Below are 20581 nucleotides of genomic sequence, written 5' to 3'. Positions count from 1 at the left end.
GGTTTATAACCATGTGAAGAAATAAAGTACAATATCTTCCCATGGCAATTTTGCCAAGCATTTTGCTTGCCATTTGCTCAGATTTGTTGTACTCTTGGGTCTTCATGGATCATGGGTAATGCTTTGAAGGACGCTTAAATATGGGAAAGGGATGGGAAAGGCAAAGTTCATCCATTGGACATGCTCATAGATGAACTTTGGTTTTATAGAAGTAATCCTCTCCACCTAGTCTTTTTGTGCCCTCAGTAATGCTTAATATAACTAATAGAATAGATATTTCAGAGACATTAAGCATAAGGCGATGATGTTGCATTTATCTTCCTATTACCATCCTTTGATTTTTGATTTTTTTTTTACTTTCTTTTCTGGAAGTTAAAATAGGAATCCAGATGAAGGATAAGCTTTTGCATTCTCCAATATTCACAACCAATCAGACTTAACAGAAAATTGGTCCATTTTCACTATAACATTTCCTGAATCAAGAGTTTATCATTAATTTTTTGTATACTGCCTCCATACTCGTGTAATGATCTCCATTTTTCAATATTGGTTGAAAATCATTTGACTCCAGATGACTGACTGGACATGTCTTCCTGTTTTCTTGGCAAGTTTTTAATTTTAATTTTGTGTTCATGGAACTGCAATGAGCACAACTATGAGGATCCCTAAGAAGTACTGCTCCTTCAATAACATCATAACTTCAATTGGTCTTTTAAAGAGTGGATATTAAATGAGACAATCCATAAACAATTAAATGTGTATTGATTTTGCAGAATATTTAAATATCAAGAGATAAATGGAGACAATTTTAGCTCAGGCTTGTCACTTGTTGAGTTGCTACATGCATCCCTTGATTATATTAGCATCTATCAGACAAAGTTGCTGTAATTTGTTCACAGATACCTATGGAGCAGTCTGTCTTTGATATGTCGGAATAGTTTGAATCTATTCAGCCTGAGAAAATGGATCGGTCCCTATCCATCTCCTCTTTAGATCCGAGTGGTTTTCAAAACCAACAAACATTCTACCCTTCTATATAAACTCAGAGGATCAGTGTTTTTTGCTGGTTTGGTTTCTTTCTCTGATTTACATTCCAGACACTGGTGATTGGCAAAGAGATGTTGCCTTTGGCCCTCACTGTGTGATGGTCTCAGTACGAGGTATCATCATTCAAAAAAGTGGCATACTATGGCTCTTATTTTCTAGAAAGATGTATTTGATGGGTCCTAGAGGAAGGAAGGAAGGAAGGAAGGAAGGAAGGAAGGAAGGAAGGAAGGAAGGAAGGAAGGAAGGAAGGAAGGAAGGATTTAAATTTAATAAATAAGTAAATTTCTTATTTTAGTATTTGTATATATCATATTCATCAATTTATTTGTCCATGTAGTGCAGCGGTTCTTAACCTTTGTGTGACGGCGACCCCGTCACACAAAGGTTATGCGCATGCGCGGCGGCGGCGCGCATGGGGGCGGGGCCCCGCGCGCGGCGCGCATGCGCGGCGCCGCCCCCCGCGCGGCGCGCATGGGGGCGGGGCCTCCGCGCGCGGCGCGCATGCGCAGTGGCGCCCCCCGCGTGCGGCGCGCGTGGGGCGGGGCTCCCGCGCGCGGCGCGCATGCGCGGCGGCGTTCCCGGAGGCGCGCCGCCGCCCCACGCACAGCGCGCATGCGCGGCGGCGCCCCCCGGAGGCGCGCTGCCGCCCCCACGCGCGGCGCGCGTGCGCGGCACCGCCCCCCCCGGAGGCGCAGCGCGCCCCCGGAGGGGACAAAATGGCGGATCGCCACCTTTGGCGACCCCATAAAAGAGGTCGATCGACCTCAAATGGGGTTGCGACCCATAGGTTGAGAACCGCTGATGTAGTGAAAGAAGTAATGGTAAAGGACAAATAAAAATAAATAATTTCAAGTGACCATTATTTCTTTACTACAAAGAAACTGATTCAGGTTATGTTTTTGTATATGATAAAAGGAGTAACATTTGTAGCAGCAATCAAATTTCACAATTAATGAGGAAGGAGTCCTGTGACTGGTAGATTATTATTTTTTTCATTTCCCATATACAATTGATAAAGAGATTTGTTGCAGGGCTATAAACTATCAATGGTGGATAAATCGTGGTGGCTCATGTCACTCATCAAGCCAGACAAAAAATAAATGGTTCACACCATGTGACTTTGAGGATATGGAGTAAAAAATCATTTAAAATGAGTGAAAAGAGCCAAACTATATTTTTATTTTGCAATAAAAACAGTATTGAAAAAAATATTTCCAATGGTATTCATTTATTATTTGCATATTCAGTTGACATTACACACTGTTCCCATCCCAAAGGACTCTGCACAGCTCACATGCCTGCTTCCATTAGAAAGCATAAAAAGAAATGTCATGATTTAATTACATTGTTGTTGTTAGTTGCGAAGTCGTGTCCGACCCATCACGACCCCATGGACAATGTTCCTCCAGGCCTCTTAATTACATTACAAATACAATAATCAAAGTGTTTAAAGACCTATCAAAAAGATAAATAAAGGTGGTCGGGATTCTCTAACATTATGGGTCAATTTCTTTTTAGCTCTTTGGGAAAAAAATCATGCTTTAATGTACACCTTAACAGGTCAAAGTCAGACAGTTGTTTTGTTCCAGAGAATTTAAAGTTTACAGCTACAGAACTAGCATTTGTTCATCTGAATTTTCATTATGTTTCTTTATCTCTTTTACAGTTTTCAGTTATGAGTTCTTTTTTTTTCTTAGTCCATACATATCATTATTCTACTTTCTCCACAGTCTCCAAGGAGCGTCACCAAACATTCAGTGATTTCCCCTATAATTACCCAAAGAATCTTACTAATGTGGTTTTTTTCTCAACTCTTTCAGGAATTCTCAGACACAGCTCCAAAGGATAGCTCAAAATTGAAAGGGTCTGTTAATTGTGGGATCAGAATGTGAGAGATGTAACAATTGTGGGATCAGAATGTGAGAGATGTAATATTCTTTCTTAGAAAGAATATTTATTCTAATAAGTGAGAGTTTTCCTCCCTTATGTTTCATTCTTACAGATAGAACTGGTTCTTATGTAGTGAAAAGTGTTTTCTTGAAGAAGATGGAATTTTCCATGGTAGTGATGGCAATGTTGTCACTGTTACTGTCAGGAGCTACATGCCATATTCTGCATACTAAAACATGTTCTGTGGGGAAACTTCCCTTTATTAAGCACAAGTATTTTCTGCCAGGTGATTTCATAATGGCTGGGATACTAGCTCAGTTCTCCATGATATGGGATCCAGTTGGTTTCACAAGGCACCCATCTGAAGAAATGATTAATGAGCTCATGTAAAGACTTTTTCTTCTTAACTATAGCATATCTTAAACCATATATCTTTCTCTAATAGGTTGTCCTGTACTATTTGTAGCTAAATCTATGTTAATCATTTAATTATTTCACTTAATATTAGGGAACAGTTGCATGCTTTGAATTATTTTCCAAACAGCTGTTGAGCATGCATGAAACACAGACTTAGAGCATCTCTGCCTTAATGAAACATCAGTGACTTTTATTGGGATAAGGTCTATCATTATCCCAGAAAAAAATATAATATATAATATTTGTCCTCAGGTTTACTCCAAACACTTTTTTCATGCCTATATCCACCATAAAACATACCCAAGAAGAAGATAAAAATATAAGCCTACATATGGGTTTTAATACAATCATTTTCCTTCAAGCAATTTATCTGTTTCTAGTAAAAATTATTTGTGATGAATTAAAAGAATCATAACCTCCTGCCTAGATCCACACAATATATCTTTCATTGCAGATTTTTCCTGCAGAACTACCAACATATCCTGGCCTTGGTTTTTGCTGTAAAGGAGATAAATGAAAATAAGCATATATTATCCAACATGAGCTTGGGTATTGACATCTCTAACAGTTATCCCATGGCAGGATTGACTTACTTGGCTTCCATGGAGCTTCTCTCAACACGTGGCAAATTCATCCCCAACTATAAGTGTGATGCCAAAGATTGGGCAGCATCTGTTATTGCAGGACCTAACTCTTACATCTGTCCCTTCGTGGCAAACATCTTGAATGTCTACAAGATGCCCCAGGTGAGATTTTTTTTTTCTTGGACTAAGTATACGCTGTAAGAATAACCTTGAAAGGTGGGAGGAAGAACTGCAGTCTTATTTTAAAAAAAAAGTCTGATAAAAGAAATTTGAGACTAAACCAGAAGTGTTCTTTGAGAAAGCATCTCAGGATTACACCCACTCCTCCCCAATTCTCTGGAAAGTTAAGGCAGGGGAAGGGAAAGTGTTTTCCTACTTGCAAGGTTAATGTCATCCCTTCCAGATTGTCCAGGGTAGCAAACCAAAATCACACATACTAATAATTCTTCTATTGTAAGGTTACAATAACAGAGTCTTGCAAGTCTTCAACTACCTCCCATTTGTTTCTTTTACAAAGTAATGTTTACAAAAATACAACAAATAAACCAACTTTTCTTTTTATTACTTTTTTGTGGTCTGCAAATAAAGTGGTAATCCATACAATGATGAACAACATACCATGTGTTTGCAGAAGAGATAGATAATTTTAGGTACTAAGCAATGGATGGAAAGTAATCAAGGAGAGAACCAACCTAGAATGAAGGAGAAATTTCATGACATAACAATTAATCAGTGGAATGATTTGCTTCCAGAATTTGTGGGTGCTCCATCCCTGGAACATTTTAAGAAGAGACTGGATAGTCACTTGTCTAGAATGGATGGGCTTCCTGTCCAAGCAGGGGGTTGGATAGAAAACCTCCAAGGTCCCTTCCAAATGTATTATTCTGTTATCCTGTTAAAGTTCAGGGATTACTGAATCAAATTACTGAATCAAATCTATGGCATTCAAATATTAAAATAAAGGAAAAACTGGTTTCTTGAAGTTGGTGAGGAACACAATCTGTATCATAAACTCTAATACCCAACTATTTTAAATCATTTTTCCCTAGCTTCTATATGGATCTGCTCCAATGAAAGATAATAGTGAACAGACAGTTTTCTTTCATCGTTTTTTCCCAAATGAGGAGCTTCAGACGAAGGGGATTCTTCAGCTGCTGTTGCATTTAAAGTGGGTATGGATAGGGCTGATTTCCCAACCTGATGAGGGTGGACGGAGTTTTCTACGGAATGCCCTTACACTGTTTGTCCAGAAAGGTATTTGCTTTGACTTCATGCAAGAGTTGCCCAAAGAAACTTTTTCTAATCACATTGAATATCTATTTAAAGATTTTATTGCCATGTACAAGGTTGTCATGAACAGCACTTCCAATGTTGTGATCCTCTACGGTGAAAACCACGTCATTGGCATTTTCAGAACACTTCCCTATCTTTCAGAATATGAGGATATACCAGTAAAGAGAAAAGACAAAGTTTGGATCATGCCAGCCCAGATGGAGTTCACCTCAGTCCCTTTTCAAAAAATACTCCCTTTGGACTTTATTCATGGTGCCATATCTTTTGCGGTTTCTTCCAAGGAGGTGACTGGGTTCAAACCATTCTTGCAGATGAGAAGCCCTACTTCAGAAGAAGATCATTTAACAAAATTGTTCTGGGAGCAGGCATTTGAATGTTTTTTCCTTAAAGATAAGTTAGATGAGGATGCTGGAGTGCTGTGCACTGGAGAAGAGAAGTTGGAGACTCTTCCTAATTCGGTCTTTGAGACCACCATGACTGGGCAGAGTTACAGCATTTATAATGCAGTCTATGCTGTGGCACATGCCTTGAAAGCCATGTTTTCATCCAAATACAAACACAGAGCAAGGGCGGACCATGGAAGCCTGATGATTATCAAGGAAGAAACATGGCAGGTAATAATAAAAGAAATCCCAATGACAAATTGATGAAGCCTCTCTGATGCCATCAGGTGTTTTTTATGACTACAAAATATGTACATTTCAGGTGCAGTATCCACATAGTTTACACAAATTCATGGTTTATGTTTCAGGACAACATACTGTGTAGAAACTATGTAAAAAAGATCCAATTCAAAAATAAGATTAAATCAAGCTTCATAATTCAGTTTGAAATTTTGTCAAACCATTTTACTTGGTAATAATATGGTTATTAATATTATGGCTCACTTGCACAGTCGTATTAGCAACTTCTAAATGTACATTTAGTGTGGATATTTATTTCTCCAGATCAATTCCATTTATTTATTGAATTTATATGGCCACCCATCTCATACATGTAAAACTTAAAACACAAAGCTAAATTATCAACATAATTCAAACACAAATATTTGTGCTTGATTTGCTTCCATTTAGCTCCATCCCTACCTGAGAACAGTCTTATTTAACAACAGTGTTGGGGAAACAGTTTTCTTTAATGAAAAGGGGGAATTGGGAACTGGATTTGATATCATCAACTGGATCACATTCCCAAACAAAACTTTTCTTAAAGTCAAAATTGGAAAGATAGATCCACTGACTTCTCCAGAAGAGTCTTTCATGATTTCTGAAGAAAACATCATCTGGCCGACCATGTTCAACCAGGTATTTCCTACTGATGTTTCAGGTTGTCTCAAATCCTCCCATATTCAAAAATCACTTTTATCATTTGAGTGACTCATTAGTAATAAAATTAAGGCAATAAAATATGATGAAAAATGAAAGAGCAGAGATCAGATTACACAGGTGTTCCATTATTAAACTTGTCTTTCCAGAAATCTATGGGCATTCCTGAATGTACACAATTACCAGCTGTCATTCTCAGGTTGGCCTACATAGGAAACCATCTTTCACTTATAAAAGCTGGAAATTATTTAATAATAAACAAGCGACATGCTGAGATGCTGTACTAGTTGAAATATCTTATTCCTGTCCATTGCTACCTTATAATTTGATTATATTCCAACAGCATATTGTCTAAGACATATTTTAAAATTCTCTGCAGTATTTATTTTCAGGACCTATTTGGCAGAAAGGACTGGACCCAATGAAAATGCAGATAATTCCAAAGTTTAATTTCACCAACAAAGTGGGATAAATTACCAATCAAATTCACCTCAAAGGTGCTTTGCAAAGGCAACTGGATTTTTACCGATCAGATTGACCAAAATGGAATTTGAGGGGAGTCCAGTTTGAACAATTAAGCCTTCAGGAAACCTCTAAGGTCCCATGGAAATATATGGGAAATACATAGGAAATACATGGTTCCATGAGGACATATAAACAATGTCACATTATTATGGTGGCATTCATTAAATGTGCCTATCTAATAATACATTGAATTGAATCCTATATATAGAATTTCTCCAAAAGCTATGCAGATTTGTCAGAATATCATATACAGAGTGCAATATGACTGTATAAAATATGCATCTCTCCGGGTTTCATTTCTGAATAGGCATTACCACTTTCTGCATGCAATGAAAATTGTTATCCAGGCTACCTCAAGAAAAAAATAGATGAGAAACCCTTTTGCTGCTATGATTGTCTTCCTTGTGCAAAAGGGAAAATTTCAAACAGATTAGGTAAGATGTGCCATGTATATAATTGAGAAGACTTATTCATTCTCACCAGCAATATTGTATACCTCTCTGTGTTTAATCTGCACGGTATTGTTCTCAAATGTAATCAGTTATTCAGAATTTGGAGTATTGGCCTCATTGAAGCAAGATAACCTCAGTATTAGATGAGATGTATTTGAATATTACTAGCTTGATGAAAAGTTTTGCTAAGGCTTTTGCGATGGGAATCTTTTGGCAAGGGATAAAGTGCACCTGTTTGGAAAACAAGTCCGTGACCATCCAGACAACAGTATTCCCATTGCTTTCTGGCAATTCCACTATAAAATCCATGGCTATTTCTCTCCAGGAGGCTGAGGGATTTGCCACTGTTTGTAATAGTCCTGGCGATTTCCCTTGCAACCTCTTTGCAGTCGCACATTTTGGGCAACTGGCTACATAACTTTCTATGCCCTTTTTTATTGATGGCCACCAAAATTGCCGTTTAATTAAGTGTAAAGATTTTACAAATCCAAAATGCCCTGCTGATTTTGTGTCATAGCAAAGCTGCATGAAAGTGACTCTTTGGGTTGTTGGTATATATAACTTTCCCCTACCCAAGGCAACCCGTCTCTCATTGTGCACACATTTTTGTATTTCTGCAACCATTCATCTGTTTCCAAACATTTTTGGAATTCAATTCCAGTTTGGCTGTCCAGTTGTGGTTTTAATTTAGCTTGGGTTCTGGTGGTTACTGGTGCTGACAGTTGTGACTCTGCCATCATCGGTTTAGCGTCTGTGGCTCGTGCGCTGTTATATTGGGGCATGCGAGATAGTGTATCTGCCAGGAAGTTCTTTCTCCCTGGTAAATGTTTGAGCTTAAATTGGAACTGGTGAAAATGCTGGGACCAGCGGGCTTGTTTGGGATTGAGTTTCCTGGGCGTTTTCAGGGCTTCCAAATTTTTGTGATCAGTCCACACCTGGAAGGGGATTTTGTTGCCTTCCAGGAACTGTCGCCACGTGAGTAATGCCCAACGTATCCCGTATGCCTCCTTCTCCCATACGGGCCAGCACTGTTCTGTTTCTGTGAGTTTCTTGGATGTATATGCACAGGGTTGCAATACTCCATCATCGTTTTCTTGTAATAGAACAGCCCCCACTGCCACATCACTTGCATCTGCCTGTATTACAAAGGGCTTATCCATGTCTGGGTGCCTTAGTACTGGTTCGGCAGAAAAAAGTCTCTTTAGTCTCTCAAACGCTGCTTGGCACTCCATTGTCCATGTTAGTGGCTGGCTAGGTTTTACTGAGGATGCTCCCTTCGTTTTTAGTAAGTTAGTGAGGGGCAAGGCTTTCTGGGCAAATGAGGGGATGAATTGGCGGTAAAAGTTTGCAAAGCCCAGGAAACTTTGTAGTTGCTTTCTTGTGCGGGGTGGTGCCCAATCTAATACTGCTCTGACCTTCTCTGGGTCCATTTCAATGCCCTGGGGGGATATGCAATAACCTAGGTAGTCTATCCTTTCGCATTTTGAGAGTTTGGCATATAGGTGGGTGGCTCGCAGTTTCTTTAAAACCGCTCTGACAAGGTTGACATGTTCCCCTTTAGTTTCGGTGAAGATAAGAATGTTGTCCAAGTAAACATGGACCCCCTTAAACAGTTGCTCCCTTAGAACATCATTGATTAATTGCATAAAGACTGCAGGGCCCCCTTATAATCCAAATGGCAAGACTTTGAATTGATAGCATCCCATGGGGCAGTTAAATGTGGTCTTCCATTCTTCCCCTTCCTTAATTCTCACGTGATAGTAAGCTTCCCTTAGGTCTAGTTTAGAAAAAAATTTCCCTTTCAAGAGGTGTGACAGCATGTCTTTCATGAGGGGCAGAGGGTATAGGTTGCTTTCACTGATTGTATTCAGGGCCCTATAATCCACGCCTAAGCGTAAAGAGCTGTCCTTCTTCTCTCTAAAGAGGACTGGGGCAGCCACTTTAGGTTTGGCTGGCTCAATGAACACTCTCTTTAGGTTTGTTTTTATGAATCTTTCCATTTCTTCCTTCTCCTTTGGGCTCATGGAGTATAATCTGGGCTTTGGGAGTTTTGCCCCAGGCTTGAATTCAATGGCACAGTCTGTGGGTCAGTGGGGGGGGGAAGCTCATTCGCCCTCTCCTCACTGAAAACTTCAGCAAGGTCTCTGTGTTCCTCTGGTATTTCTGTTAGTCCCTTTTCCTCTCCCATGGATGCTTTTTCTATTCTTGATTCTGGTAGTCCCCCTTGGAATTTTAAGTCCATAGGGTCCCCCTTCGAGAATTTGATTTCTGTCATCCTCCAATTTACCCAGGGGTTCCATTTTTTTAACCATTCCATCCCTAAGATCACTGGGCATCCATGCCTGGGGTCACCACAAACATTATGTCCTCCTCATGTTTGCCCAGGGAGAGGTGTATTGGTAGAGTGGCTAGGGTAGCTGGCACCCCCGCTGCTATGGATCCATCTAACTGGCCAAATGAGATTGGTTGTTCCAGTCTCCTCGATGGAATGCCCAGGTTCCCCACTAATGTTGGACTAATGAGGCAGCGGGTGCAGCCAGAGTCTATTAAGGCTTTCACCTTCACGGCTTCGGGCATGGAGGGAATTAATATAGTCACTGTCTTGAAGATGGGTGCGATGCATCCACTTACCAGGGGTTCGCCCTCCAAGCTGTCATCTGAGGCGTCCACACGCCCTGCGGTGTAGGCTGGAGTTCTTTCCCCCTGATGAGCAGAGGTGGGGGGGTTCCACAATTTCCATCATTCTCATGGCAGTTTCTTTTGGCTTAGCTGAAGACTTTCCGGATTTGCTGATTGGGGATCTGTCTGGGTTGCGCTGGGGCGCTTTGGAGCGGCATTCTACAGCTCAATGCCCTTCTCTTCCGCACTTGAAACACCCCATTTGCTTCTTGGCTGTAGCCAATGGTTTCACTGGTTTGTGTGTCAACTCATGCGGGGAGCGGCTCCATTTTTTTCCTCAGTGGTGTCTCTTCAATATGTCGATCTCTGCTTCCTCTGCCAAGATGTACCATTCCTCAAGTTGATGTGGGTCCCCTCAGGGAAGGCAAGCGTCATATAGGTCATAATTTAGTCCGTCTTTGAAATGGCTAAGGAGGATGTCTTCTGGCCAGTTCAGTTTGCTGGCAATGGCCCGGAATTCTTGTGTATATTCAGCCACCGGACGTTTGCCTTGCCTCATCATTTTTATCCTTTTGCGGGCTTTGCAATCAGCCAGGGGGTCTTCAAATCATCTTCTCAGAGAGGACATGAAACGGTTGAAGTGATTGAGCTCTGGGGCATTGGAGTCGTGCAAGTTCACCACCCAATCTGCAGCCGGTCCGTACAGGGCAGATTACACGATCCGGATGCGGGCTTTGTCACTGGGGATGTCCCACCTGTACTCCTCCATGTAGCTGAGGACTTTGGTTAGGAAAAACCCCAAGCATGTTGGCTCCCCTTTGAATTTCACCTGCAACGGTGGACGTCTTGGAATGGATTGGTGCCTCCGTTGTTGGTGGTAGCGTCTTCCGTCCAGATCGCCATCTGTGGTTCGGTAGGGGGTGGGACTACTGGATCAGGAGATGTCCCCGGGGCTGCAGGTTCCACTTCCCCCTTGGTGTCTCTCCCTTTGCGGCTCCAGGCGCTGGGGCGGCCATAGGGCTCAGGATTCTCCTCTCCTAGGGAGCTGAGAGTTCTCTTCATCAGGTCAATAGCTTTCTCTAGGATCCAGTCTAAGTACGGTGCCCACCTTTCTCCCTCTTCACTTGCATGCAGGGATTTCTCCATCTCCTGCTTCCATTCTGGTTGCTTGGCCCCCCGTCTCAGGGTCACCTTTCTTGATTCCTTTCCCCACTCACTTTTCTTTCCAACGCCCATTGACCAGTGAGGCTTGTGTCCCATGTCTCCACCACTTCTTCTCCTGAGGAATCTGACCTCTCGGATCCCAACATCTGGCAAGGTTCCAATTGGGTCAGCTGCTCTTTTTCAGAGAGTTTCCCCCTTTCTTGCTCCATTGTCTGACATGGTAATTTTTTGCAAAATCCCCCGGCAAGGGTCTCCCTTCCAGGTGGATTAATTTTGCAAGTCCTGTCTAATGTAAGAACCCACCCCACTTTGCATCTTAAGAAGACAGAACTCTTGGAATAATTCTTCCAACAGGCATCCTTTATTAAGAGAAAATGGTTGCAGGCGTTCTAGACAGGACTTGGGGTCCAAGCTCTCCCATTCAAGGTTTTAAGGGGTTTCTCAGTAGCCCCACCCAATCATCCCCTACTTCCAGCGACAGTCTCAGGCATTACAATCCCACCCCCTTTTCCTTACTGCCGGCTGGATGGAGACTTCAGAGAAAACTACATGAAAGGTAATAGTCCCCTTTGTTATGATTAGGCCTTTTGGTGCTATCCTTTGAAGTGTACTGAAGGAAGTGAGGGCCATAAAGCCCCTTTGTTCACCACCTTCCCTTCATCGTATGACAGAATCCCGAGAAGGCAGAAATGGGGTTTTTTATAGTTGATAATTAGAGATGAAATATAATTGGATTCTGACTCTCAGGTTGGTAGTTGAACTGTTAATTTGATCTCCAAGCGTGGGATTTGGCTGCAAATGTTTCATCTCCATTCAGGGAGATATCTTCAGTGTGCTTTGAATAGTGCTCTTGTGTCAGAACACTGATCTTTAAATTGGTCTGGGTGTTATTTGTCCAGACGTTTTTGAGTCATGGTCAGGATTCAGGCTGTTTGACTGACGGGTTTGTTGTTGTGAATTGAATATGATGTGTAAAGAAGCAAGAAAAATGAGCTTGTCCTTGCTGGAGAGAAGCAAGCACATAAATAGATATGAAACATAAATATTGGTCCTTCTGCTGGTCTGATAATGAACATTTGTCACCTGAGCATGAAGAATATTCGAAATGAAAAAGCTTTTGAATTAAGAGAAATTTCTCCCAAAATTAGGTTATCTCTTTTTAAAGGTAGAGAAGTCACTTATTAAGAAGAAAAGTGATAGATTTTGACTTATTTTCTATAAAATACATCAGTCATTAAGTAAAATGTCCAACCAGATGAGCTCAAAAAGAAGTATCACACCCTTTCATTGGAAAATACGCTAGGAAACTCTGACCTATTATAAAATTTTCTGTTGCACTATCCTTCCATTCTCCAAGATGACACTGAGATTGATACAAACAACACTTTTGGTGTCTATTTGACCAAACATATACAGGGTACTTTTCTGCATGCGGATGGTCCCATTCTTAATTTTTAATACTGTAATGCAAGTAAAATGGACATAATTAACTAGAAATAAATGGAGTTGCTTTCATAGCTTCTATGGGCCACAATGTTTTCTTCAAAGAGTCCTTTGTGCTCTCTGAACTTGGTGGTTTACTTGCAGATATTTCATTACCAAACTAAGTAACATCATCAGTTCAACAGTAATGATGTTGACTAGCACTGATGATGTTACCAAGTTTGATTATGAAATATCTGCAAGAAAAAGGGGCGTTGTCTTGCCTGAACGCCTTTTCTCAGCATGATGATGGAGAATCCATGGATGGGTTGTCTTAATCTATCTGCTCCAATTAGACTAAGTCTGAAATTTAGTACCGCCCCCTCTGTGCCAACTGCACCCCAGTTTTAGGCTAAGGCAATACTCAGACTTTAGTCCGACGCGTCTGAACAATATGGGAACCAGGCCAACTGACCTAATGGGAGGGAGTGGATTCTCCATCATCATGCTTAGAAAAGGCGTTCAGGCAAGACAACGCCCCTTTCTCCAGCATGATTGGATGGAGAACCCACGGATGGGACATACCAAAGCCCTGTGTCCCTAGGGTGGGGAATTAGATTGGGCCTGGGTCCCATCCAACTTTAATGTGTGTTCTAGAACCTTGCGGCCAAATGAAGCCGTAGAAGATGCATATACATCCCTCTTGTAGTGACAGACAAAGGAAGAGGGCGATTCCCATGTTGCTGCTCTACAAATTCCCTCTACGGAGGCCTGAGTAGACCAGGCAGCTGTAGTAGCTGCGCCCCGGTTGAATGGGCCGTGATATGCCTGGGATCTCGCAGTGACTGAGACTGGTATGCCAGAGAAATACAAACTCTAATCCACCTGCGTATTGTGGTTGAAGAAACCTTCTGACCTAGTGATGAAGGGTGATAGGACACAAACAGAGCCATTGTTCTGTGGAAAGATGAGGTTCTCTGTATATAACAATATAAGCCCTGCGCACATCCAATTTGTTCCACTGAACCTCTATGTCATTAGATGGGTTAGGACAGAAGTCCGGCAAAACTATTTCCTGAGATCTAGGATACAAGGACTTGACCTTAGGCATGAAGGAGGGGCCTAGCCTAAGGGTTACCCTGTCCTTATGGAACGTACACAGGTCCTTCCTCACTGAAGAGTAGCCAGTTCAGATATCCTTCTCGCTGAAGTTACAGCAACAAGAAATTCCACCTTCATCGATAACTGTTTAAACAAACCAGTGTCAATAGTTCAAAGGGTGCGAAACAAGAGCCTATAAACCTGATGAAGATCCCACGAGGGGTATCTATGTACAGTTGATGGTCTGACGTTGTTAGCTCCTTTTAGGAAGGAGCGTATCATAGGGTAATGTGTTAAGGATTCATTGCCACAGGAAATAACTGTGGCAAGTGCTGCTACCTGCCTGCGGATGGTGCTTGTGGAAAGCCCTTTGTCTAGACCATCCCTCAGGAACTCCAAGATAACTGGCATTGAAACCGCCAAAAGGTCAATTTTTCGAACTGAACACCAATTACAGGAGTCTCTCCATGTGGCATCGTATATTCTATTCGTCGAGGGTCGCCTGGATTGCTGAATCATAGCTATGACCCTTGACAAATATGAGTCTCAGCCTAAGGCCTGCCTCTCAAGTGCCAGACGGTTAACTGGAGTCATTGAGGGTCTGGATGGCGTAGTTCCCCCTGAATGTGGGAGATGCGATTTGCTGGGATCCTCCATGGAGATGATGCGTAGAGCTCCATCAGGTCAGCGACCAAGAGCATCTCGGCCAATGCGGTGCAACCAGGAGGACCTCTGCTCGTTCGCGAAGGATCTTCCTGATCGTGGCAGGAAGAAACGGCAGAGGAGGGAAGGCATAGAGCAGTTCCCTGGGCCAGGGACTGCGGAGTGCATCTGTTCCCTCCGCTGATGGAGGTGGGAACCCGGAAAGAATCTGGGAAGTTGTGAGTTGGTGGGGGAGGCAAAAGATCTAAGGTTGGGGAACCAAACCTGTCCACGATCTCTCTGAACACCTTCGGATCCTGCTGCCATTCGGAATGGTCCATGGTTGCCCAGTTCAGTGAGTCCGCCTGATGGTTGGTCACTCCGGATATGTGCTCCGCCCTGATGGAGGAAAGATTCAGTTCCGCCCAGGACCCAAGCAATTTGGCCTCCTGCATGAGAGGCCTGGACCTTATCCCCCCTTGTCTGTTGACGTGGGCCTTGGCTGTAATGTTGTCGGTTAAAATCAGGACATGTTGGCCCTGTACTATATCGGTGAATCCCTTTAGGGCCATATGTATGGCTCTGAGTTCCAGCCAGTTTATATTGTTCTTTAGGTCCTGTTTGGACCACCGACCTTGAGCCCAGTGCGTGTGGAGGTGTGCCCCCCATCCAAACAGGCTTGCATCTGTGGTAATGGTAATCCTGTCTGGTTCTAATACTGCTCCCCGTGACAGCGCTGGGGAGTCCCACCATTGAAGGGAGTTCAAGTCTCTGAAATGGAAGGAGAAGCCATGTAATTCTCTGGCGTGGAGGCGTGCCCATGGCACAATTTGCATGCAGGACACGGTCTTCCCCAGTAGCTGTGATAGGGAGGCCAATGTGACTACTCTGGCCCTTGGGATCCGACATACAAGAGTCTGAATAGAGTTCCTTCGGTCCTGAAATAGGTAGACCGTACAATTGTCCATGTCTATAACAGCACCCAAATGGAGGAGCCGGGTTGTTGTATGACTTTTCTGGAAATTAACAGAAAACCCGTGCTCCTGAAAGACCTTGATGGCTAGGGCGAGGTCTGACTGAGCGTTTCGGAATGATGATGACTGAATTAGTATGTCATCTAAATAGCATTGAATTCTGATTGGAATTTGTCTATGGTGGGCTGCGAGCACTGCCAGTACCTTGTAAATACCCTCGGTGTCGATGAGAGGCCAAATGGTAGGGTTCTGTACTGGTAGTGGGCATAGCTGAATCTGAGGGATTTGTGGTGGTTAGGAAACATGTCTCAGTTAGGTCTATTGAGGTAAGAAAGTCACCTTGCCTGATGCTGGCCAGGATTGATTGAAGTGGTTGCATCTTAAACTTCTTATACCTCAAGTAAGGTTTAGATCTTTCAAGTCTAAGATTGCCCTCCAGCCCCCCAAGTCTTAGGGATGACGAAGAGGTTTGAGTAAAACCTTCATCCTTCTTGGTCTTGTGTACTGGTTCAATTGCTCATATTTGTAATAAATGAGCTATGGCCTCTGACATAAAGTCAGCCCTGGACCTGCTCGTTGGGATAGGGCAAGAGCAGAATTTGTCAGGTGGTTGAGAACAAAATTCTAGTCTCAAACCTTGCGTGACAGTGTCTAACACCCATGCATCTGTAGTGATGGCTGTCCAAGTGCTGGAATAAGGGGCCAGCCGGCATATGTAGTGGTGACTGCCCAAGTGCTGGAATAAGGGGCCAGCTGGCTTCCTATGGGAAGTGAGACTGTGAGATCACTTGCCTCGTTTAGAGGAACGGCCCCTCGGCCTTGAACAGGCCGCTTGGCCTGGATCTGTGGTCTGCTTCTGCATGCTGAACGATCCTGCTGTCGTTCTTGTCTCTGAAAGGAATAGAGGGATGCCTGGGCCCAGTCCCAGGATGGAGCTGGTCGAAAGGCAGCCTCCTGTAACTGTTCTGTGACATGAGTTAACCAGAGTTTTACGTTTGTCCTTACCTTCAGTTAAGTATGGTTCTAGTGCCTTACCAAAGAGATGTCCACCTGTGTAAGGTTTAGAGGCCAGACGCCACTTGGTCTTGGTGTCTGTTTGCCAATTCCTGGGCCAAAGGAGCCTTCGTGCTGAGATGTCTGCAGCGATGGTCTGGCAGTGTATCTAGCCATGTGCAGAGAAGCGTCGGCTAGGTACTGGGATGTAGCCCCTAACGGACCCAGATTCTGGTGAGCTCTGAGCTGGTCCGGAGGGATCCTGTCCTGGAGCTCACGTAACCCAAGGGCTGAAGCCCTGGCGAAGAAGGCCATGGACGTTGCCGCCTTTGTTCCCCAGGCTGATGCCAGGTGGGAACTACGCAATGCGGAGTCAATCTTTTTATCCGCCGCCCTAAGTGCCTCATTTATGTCCCCAGGGATGTTAGCATTGGGAAACAATGAGTTCAAGGCTCATCAATCTCAGGAATCTCCAATAGGGAGGCCAGAGAACGGGCAACATTGAATAATGTTCCCTCTACTGCACCGGGGCTTAAGAAGGATCCTAAGTTCTCCCATTGTTCTTGAACTATATTCAGAAAAAGGGGAGGGCAGGGAATATTGTTCTGCGAGACTGAGGGCTCGGTGTATATGGCGTGGGGACCCTTGGACGTTGTAGGTGGGGTCTCCTGTTCTTGGGGGAGGTTTGCAGTAGTGCAGGCCCTGAGTAGCAGGGAATTAAAGAATGAATGGTCAAAGAGACCGACAGGAGGGGTGGGGTCAGAGGGAGTGATGCCCTCGTCCTCAAACAAAATCAGGCCAGATTGTTCAGCCCCTGTAGATTCCAAATCCAATGAGGGATCCTCCATCAAATCTGGAGATTGTGGATGATACGTGGCCTGGGGGGGTGGCTGTGGGGTGTTGGAGGCCATAAACTGAGCCACAGCCTGGGCTATCGTGGACTGAAGGAGGTCCGGGTTCAAGGCCTGGTTCTCAGGAGGGCGAAGCCCTGCTGCAGTGGGGGTGAACGTGGCCTGGGGTCCTGGGGTGTCCTGGTTGGTTGTGCCCCTCCCTGAGTCCCCTCTTGTGGTTAAATCTAATTGGGGAATTCCCCTGGGGGAAGATCAGGCCCCTGGGGCTGAGGCACAATGTGAGGAAAGGGGTTCAAAAATGGACCTTCCCATCGTGCCTGTCAGATCTGGGGAGGCCGCTCTCAGTCTTTGGGACTCCTCCTCCCTCTGTGGCTCCCTGCTTGGCCGGGCTCGCTTGGTGGTGTTCTTTCCACTTGCCTCTGTTTGGCGTTTCCTCTTGGCCGGCTCGCTGATTTTCTCTCCCATGATGAGTTGCTCTGGGCTCAACCTTGGCAAAATGCCCCCCCTCGGCGCTGTAACTCACCAAGGGAGCCTGCAGAGATGATTCAGCCCTTGAGGGGGGTGGGCGGGGAATTAATGGGCACCGCGTCCCTTGGGAGCGAACAGGCCCTCCCCGGTTCAACGCTGTAGTCTCGAAGCCTCTGTCACCGGTGATGAACACTGCCTTCAGGAGAAACTCCAGGCAGTCTGGGCCTCAGTCACACACAAAATGGCCACCGTGAGTCAATTCAAAATGGCGGCCGCAGAGTTCGCGCCCCCCCAAAAAACGGCAGTTAGAAGAAGGCCTTGAGGCCTGAGGCCTAAGCTGCGATGAGCCCTCGTTCCGAGGAAACGTTTGGGCTCCTAATGCAGCGAATGGATTCCCAAAAAAAAGGCCATTAGAAGAAGAAGGCCTTGAGGCATGTGGCCTAAGCTGTGATGAGCCCTCGTTCCGAGGAATCGCTTGGGCTCCTAACGCAGCGAATGGATTCCCCAAAAAAAAGGCCATTAGAAGAAGAAGGCCTTGAGGCATGTGGCCTAAGCTGCAATGAGCCCTCGTTCCGAGGAATCACTTGGGCTCCTAACACAGCGAATGGATTACAATTAGGTGAGCTGAGAGAGGCTGAGGCAGGCCGAGGCCTAGTAAGGCCTCCAGGCTCTGAAAATTGGATTGGTGCCAAAAACTTTCTCCTGCTGCTGGGGCGGTCTACTGAGGCCGAGGGACCTAGAAAAGGCTCCCTCCAGGCCTGATGAGCCTCGTCGTCCCTTGCAGAGCCCCCCAGTGAATTGGCAAGCTTACCCCTGCCTCTAAGGCCTCCAGGCTCTGGTTAGAAGAATGGAGCCTCTGATGCAGAGGAACGGCCCCTGGTAGGAGATTTCTCTTGCTTCTGGGAATCCAATTTTCAAGCTGATTGTGAAGCTGAAAGGCTCTCAAAGGGAGAAAGGGAAAGTTTCCCCCACCCCAGGGAGGTTTTGTCAGCCTGTCAGCCTGCTAGGCTACAGGTTGGGATGAAATAAAATAGGAATACACAGTCTTCTGCTCCAGGAGCGAAGAAAAAACACATCTTAGAGCAAAGAGACTAAGTCTAAAACTGGGGTGCAGTTGGCACAGAGGGGGCGGTACTAAATTTCAGACTTAGTCTAATTGGAGCAGATAGATTAAGACAACCCATCCGTGGATTCTCCATCCAATCATGCTGGAGAACAACTGATCTCAGATAGCACCAAAGTTTCCTCATTTCAACTCTGTTATAAATAACTTCCTTATTATGACTGTAATCCCATAATTCGCAGTAGAGTCAGGGCAACTAGATGGAACTGAGCATTTAGTGGCTGATACCTTTCCTGACACCATGTGGAGTTGGCAGCAGATATTTTTTCTTTACACTCTAAGAGAAACATCTGCCGTTATTGAATTGTCAACCACCCAAGTGAGAGGTGAGCATCTTAAGCACTAGGCCATGATTCAGCTCTGAAATTCTGATCAATAAACAGTCCTTTAATGTTTTCTTTTGCAGATGCAGTTGACTGTTTCCAATGTCCAGAAGATCAATATCCAAATGAAGCTCACAATCTTTGCATCAAAAAACATATAACTTTCTTGTCTTACGAAGAACCTTTGGGAATCACTTTGGCCACTGTAGCTGTCTTCTTTTTTATAACTTCAGCCTTGGTGCTGAGGATCTTCATTAAAGAGAGGGAAACCCCCATAGTCAAAGCCAACAACAGGAATCTCACCTATACTCTTCTTATTGCTCTCCAGCTCTCTTTCCTCTGCAGTTTTCTTTTCATTGGACAACCTGATCAAGTCAAATGTCTCATGCGACAAACTGCATTTGGCATCATCTTCTCTGTAGCCATTTCTTGCATTTTGGGTAAAACAACCATAGTGGTTCTTGCTTTCATGGCCACCAAACCAGGATCCCAAATAAAGAAATGGGTGGGGAAAAGGCTGGCCAACTCCATTGTCCTTTCTTGCTCTCTGATACAAGTCACAATTTGTGTTGCATGGCTGGCAATTTCTCCCCCATTTCCAGATTCAGACATGCACTCCATGGCTGAAGAAATTGTACTAGAATGTAACGAAGGATCAACCATCATGTTTTATACTGTTCTGGGCTTTATGGGGTTCTTAACTGCTATCAGTTTCACAGTAGCCTTCCTAGCTAGGAAGTTACCTGATAGCTTCAATGAAGCCAAATTCATTACCTTCAGCATGCTGGTGTTTTGCAGCGTTTGGGTAACATTTGTTCCTACCTATCTGAGCACCAAGGGAAAGTATATGGTGGTGGTGGAGATCTTCTCCATTCTGGCTTCAGCAATGGGGTTGCTTGGCTGTATCTTTTTCCCAAAATGCTATATTATTCTTCTGAGACCTGATTTAAACAGAAAGGACAAACTTATTAAAAAACACTGAATTATGTTTCTGAACCTTATACTATAAACTCTCCTCACTGTTGTGTTTACTTTTTCTGCTAGTCTTTGCAGTTTGGGAAAACTGAGACAGATTTTTTTTTAAAAAATGCACAGAATAAATATTTGTCTAATGTTTGAATGTGCCTAGATTTATAACCATGTCAACAAATAAAGTACAATTTCCTCCCATGACAATTTTGCCCAGCATTTTGCTTGCCATTTGCTTAGATTTGTTGTAGTCTTGGGTCTTCATGGATCATGGGTATTGCTTTGAAGGAGGTTTAAATATAAGATGATAGTTACCAAAATCCAATGTTGAGCTCTTAAGAAGCTAAGTCCTTATTGGAATATGATAGTAGTTTCGAACTTTCTTTTGGAGGGTAGGTTATT

General features: G+C 43.9%; 1 protein-coding gene across 1 annotated transcript; it reads left to right on the top strand.

The window, feature by feature from the left end:
* The first annotated feature begins 111 nt into the window (after positions 1–111).
* On the top strand, positions 112–20192 carry LOC120318895 (vomeronasal type-2 receptor 26-like). Its single transcript, XM_039367045.1, has 8 exons — positions 112–115; positions 1098–1160; positions 3050–3323; positions 3923–4100; positions 4988–5845; positions 6305–6532; positions 7386–7512; positions 19294–20192. Exons 1-8 carry the CDS (start codon positions 112–114, stop codon positions 20190–20192), a joined length of 2631 nt encoding a protein of 876 aa, XP_039222979.1.
* Positions 20193–20581: the final 389 nt, after the last annotated feature.

The sequence above is a fragment of the Crotalus tigris genome, unplaced genomic scaffold, assembly GCF_016545835.1.
Source record: "Crotalus tigris isolate CLP2741 ecotype Arizona unplaced genomic scaffold, ASM1654583v1 scf7180000020524.2783371122:307494, whole genome shotgun sequence".
In the NCBI taxonomy this organism is placed as follows: domain Eukaryota; kingdom Metazoa; phylum Chordata; class Lepidosauria; order Squamata; family Viperidae; genus Crotalus; species Crotalus tigris.
This window is presented reverse-complemented; position numbering and strand designations above follow the sequence as displayed.

Bases quoted from the DNA above. Each gene is read 5' to 3' on its own strand.
- LOC120318895 (XM_039367045.1), top strand. The intron at 1,161-3,049 runs GTATCATCATTC...TCATTCTTACAG, and splicing joins TGTGATGGTCTCAGTACGAG to ATAGAACTGGTTCTTATGTA. The intron at 7,513-19,293 runs GTAAGATGTGCC...TTTCTTTTGCAG, and splicing joins GAAAATTTCAAACAGATTAG to ATGCAGTTGACTGTTTCCAA.